General features: G+C 35.5%; 1 protein-coding gene across 1 annotated transcript; it reads left to right on the top strand.

Annotated features, from left to right (window-relative positions):
* The first annotated feature begins 1,822 nt into the window (after window positions 1-1,822).
* LOC100575970 (homeobox protein Hox-D3) lies at window positions 1,823-4,511 on the top strand. Its single transcript, XM_003244126.4, has 4 exons — window positions 1,823-2,048; window positions 2,273-2,784; window positions 3,433-3,495; window positions 4,039-4,511. The coding sequence occupies exons 1-4, from the start codon at window positions 1,958-1,960 to the stop codon at window positions 4,084-4,086; spliced, it is 714 nt and encodes a 237-aa protein (XP_003244174.1). The 5' UTR covers window positions 1,823-1,957; the 3' UTR covers window positions 4,087-4,511.
* The last annotated feature ends 356 nt before the right edge of the window (window positions 4,512-4,867 follow it).

Here is a 4,867-nt window from a genome sequence, read left to right as displayed (position 1 = left end):
TTTACGATGCGTTATAGTTAAATGTTTTTATTATACCACATATGGTGGTAATATCGGCACGGCGGTGAGTCACCATAAATAAATTATTTATCATAAATTCATAACAAATAATAGTTGAATAAATCAATTGAATTTTTTTATGTTATCGTGATCTCGCATGTAGGTCAGATACACAATATATATGGTTGTACAATCGTTTGAAGCACAAGTGCTCTTTTTTAGGTGTCTTAGCTGCTATATATATTATTCTCTCTGATAATGATTGTGCCGATTACAGCACGATCGTTAGGATAGATCAACTAAGTAAACAAATAAAGGTAAAAAAAATAGAGGTCTAGAAAATCAATTATTTATTCTGAAATACGCAGACACAAACATAAGCTGTTAATTATTATAATATAGGTATTGCAAAGTTCATTATAATTATGATGATAATAATAATAATAATAACATAATATTATGTTGTCTGAAGGTCTTATCTCCTTGTTTTCTATACGCGTGCGTTTAATTAACAGTTAGCTTTTGATTTTTAAGAGGTCGGCAGGAAATGTTTTCAAAAATAAAATAAAACAGTAAACAAAAGTAAATATTTTTAAATTAAAGACCTAACTCAGTACCTCTTAAACACGCATAAACACATTTTTAACATAAATGAGGACATGACTAATAGAACAGCTGAGACACGATCTATTACTGTTATTGTATACATTTACGGTCCAATATAATGAATATTGATCTATAGTAAATAATATGAATAATAATTATATTAAATTCGATTTGTTTTTATCAGACTATTATTATTATAGGCACTATCATTAATCATCATTATTATTTTAATATGTTTGTTTATTTATTTTAAACGTAATAATTTTTATATTGTCGATATCAACGGCCAAGAAAATGATTTAATTGGATGAAAAACACTTAATTAAAAACACATGTTACACGAATCGATTTATATAAGCGTGTTTTGTAAATAACTCACATCGTACAGCTCAATCTTTGATAACGAATAAGATTGATGTCGGTACTGCGGTTATTGTTATATTCTGTTTGAACGTTTACGAGTTCGAAACAATAATATTATATTATATTCTTAAATTATTTAATATATCTAACTAACACGCCAGTAATTGAATTAATATAATAGTTATGTATCAGACGACAGATTCACCGATATTACGACGATACACATTATTATTATATATAGATGGCCCGTAAAACGCGACGAACATTTAATAACGCAGCTGATGCGATGGTCGACGACATCAAAAAATATACAATTTATACAGACGGACCACACTATATATTATAGTCTTGTCTACAATAATACTATTATTGTAATAAGTGCAAACATATAAACGAATAAAATAACGATATAATATATATCGTCGCAGTGTGCGTGCTGAATCCGTCGGAAAGGGATTTTGGATGAGCGCGTGCCACACACACATACATATATTATATTATATATTATGATATATCGACATGGCCGTTCAAACAATGTATACGTACACATAATATAATACTATACAATATAGGTGAATCACCCAATGCCCTACTGCTGCTGCTGTACATCACCACGGTGTGCACTGTGTATATTTACTCAGGCCGGGCGCAAAAATCGCACACTCCCCTTGCGTCGACGATATGTCGCGAGCGTCTGAAAGCCGGCCGCCGACGGGTGGAGGGGTAGAGCGGAGATCGCGCGCAGTCCGACCGAGGGTGGCACCTCCCCGGCGGTGACACAAAAGGCGAGACACGGATTCTGTTTATCGAGTTCATTGTGTTTTTTTCCCTCCCCTACACCTCCGCCCCGTCGACGTATATATCTCCCTAAATTTTCGCCGGACTCGGTCCCCGGCCGCGGGAGGGTCCATCGCTCGCGTATACTGATTTATAGGTTAGTCGGTTTTCGGAACCCGACCCGGTACACGCGAACACACGACCGACAACCATGTCCGCGTACGACTGGCATCCGCAGCAGCAGCGGCAACAGCAACAACAGCAGTTTGTCGTAGACGAAACTCATCTGCACGAAGTCAAAGGTAAGTCGAGAATATGATATTATGATATACTACCTATAGTCAGTACGCAATATATATTGTATACGACGTAGCGGGAGACGAAACACTATTAATGTATGACGACAAGACTTTTGTGAAGAAAAAATCACTTTCGGTAGACTCTATAACCCGTCGTATTATAATATATATAAACAGCTCGTTATCATCGGTTTTCATATCGCGGGGTTCACGCTGCGCTTTTCCAGGTGCCGGCAAGAGGTCCAGGCAAACGTACTCCAAATACCAGACGGCCGTGCTGGAGACGGTGTTCCAGACTTCCAGGTACATAGTGCGGAACAAGAGACAGCAGATGTCGGCCGAGCTGAGCCTGACCGAGCGGCAGATAAAGATATGGTTCCAGAACAGGCGGATGAAGGAGAAGAAATGTCACAAGGAAACACCGAGGATCGTCGTCGACCAGCATGTGCAGCCTCGGGTGCAGGGCGAGTGCTGTCCGCCGACGGCATTGGTTGCCGGTTACGCCGAAGACTACTGCAACAACGCCATCGAGCCGGCCGACGACCCGAGGGACGACGACGTTTTCGGCGGAGGTTACCACCCCGCAGTGACCAAACACCGACCGGACGACGGCGGTGGTTACGCCGTTTACGGTGGATACGATTTGCTGACCACAACTACGGACCCGTACGACCAACGTGTGGCGAAACAACAGTGTTGGTCTGCTCCCGTCGACTTCCATCAAGACTTATACGGTGATGTGAGTACTTTCATTACAATAATATATTATATCAATTTGTTCGCAATATTTTTAGAATATTATCTTCCAATGTACGCGTAGGTAGATATATTATAACATGTGAGCTCATTCAAATGTATAAAAGACTTAGATAAACGCGCTCGGTCGCCATGTCCCCGAAAATACAAATAAAGTTATTATTTGGCTCATAAGATATGTGACTTCCCCCTCCCGCTAATCAACCACATCCCATTTACTTATTGTACTACACATAAATACAGATTGTAAATATAAATTTTTGTTCAATAAAAAAAAAAAAAAAAAAGATATCACTCAAAACTATAATAATATATCGTCTCGAATGACACATACGACATGGTCAATTGCAATAATGACGTAACACGATCATGTTCTGTAGATCCCATTATCTTCTTGAAGAATAAATTAAAATAAACCTACGCTTATATTAAATATTATATATTATATAAATATAGTGTAATTGATTATTATTTAGTATAGAGCCGAGTAACTTATATAGTAATTTTGAACCTTATTTTTCTTCATCAGAATATTTTTGAAGACCCTTAAGTTAAAAAGGTGTTTTCAAATAAGGTACCTGTGTTTATTTTAAAAACCAATTTTATTAATTATAAGTGATTAATTTTTCAGCTCGATTCAAGCCATTTTCAAAGACTTTCGACGAATCACCACCACTATCCGTTGAATTCACAAGTAATTAATGTTATTAAACAATACTGTTTGTACCCATATAATATAATGTTATTAATTTCCATTACTCGATGTCGAACGAATTACGTTCTTATATTAATACACAATTAGTTTATCAAACTATTCGAACAAGTAGATTAACTTTTAAACTTTACATCAAAGACCATTCTAATGTGAATCACCACGAATTTGTATATATATTAAAATATTTTCACGGCGGCGACAGCGCGTGTCACGATATTATAAACTATTTATTAAATTCGGTCGATCGTGTGTCACCTACCTACATATTCTAGGTTTGTAAATTCCGACCAAAAAACGTTTGTATCATTATTACTACATGGGTTACACGACCCTCGTTCCTTTGACTCGAGGGCCCATAAAGTAATATAAGTCTCGACATCGTATTGTATTGTCTACTCGTCGTAACGGGGTGGGGCACGTTTAATTTAATACTTAGTATATGTACATACTATACAGGTACAATATGCACCTCAGAGTCGTTCACATTTTAATATATTAATGTGTATGTATTTGTGTTCACAGGTACAGGACTACTGTCCGCCACAGCTGCAAGCTGCACATGGTTATTGACGGTGGTCACTGTATTCTTCAACACGAGTATAAATAGTATAATATGCAGTTCGACCTATATATTATAATATTATATTATTCGTTCTTGCATAATATCGTTCGACTGCTACATGGTGATAAAATTCTAGTCAATTCACAAAAAGGTGCTGTCCAGCTGATAACAGTCGTCTCGTAGGGCCAATCATGACAATATTACTATAAGATATCATGATGAATACGAAAACTCCGTCAGAATTACGCGCCCTTTCGGATCAGACCACCCACACACTGCCACCGGATGACGCTGCAGCTACTACACATAATTCGGTCCTAATCTCACTTAACACATGGAAATATGTGAATCATTCTTTATCATTATTATCATTATTAAGTATTATTACTTTTTTTTTTCTTAAATTTAAAATTCTAATCAAAATTATAGTATATCGTACGTTAATATAATTATTTTAAGTATATAATATATATAGATAACATATATTATAATAATATGTTATTGTGTGCCTACATAATATATTTTCCTGTGTGTTTTATTATTTGAAATATAATATAATATATAATTAAATATTAATAATAAGTATTTATTTTTATTACACTATTAATGCCAGTCAGTTTTTTTTTATTTTGTTTCAATAACAGTCAACATATTATTATAATCATACAGGTAACGCAAGTCTGGCACTTTCTGGAAAAATACCAATACATTAATGAGTGAAATAAAAAATTAAATGATACAAATTGTAATAATTATTATGGGATGGAGATAAGATGCCGCAATACGCAT

This window comes from Acyrthosiphon pisum, chromosome A1, assembly GCF_005508785.2.
Source record: "Acyrthosiphon pisum isolate AL4f chromosome A1, pea_aphid_22Mar2018_4r6ur, whole genome shotgun sequence".
Lineage (NCBI taxonomy): Eukaryota > Metazoa > Arthropoda > Insecta > Hemiptera > Aphididae > Acyrthosiphon > Acyrthosiphon pisum.
This window is presented reverse-complemented; position numbering and strand designations above follow the sequence as displayed.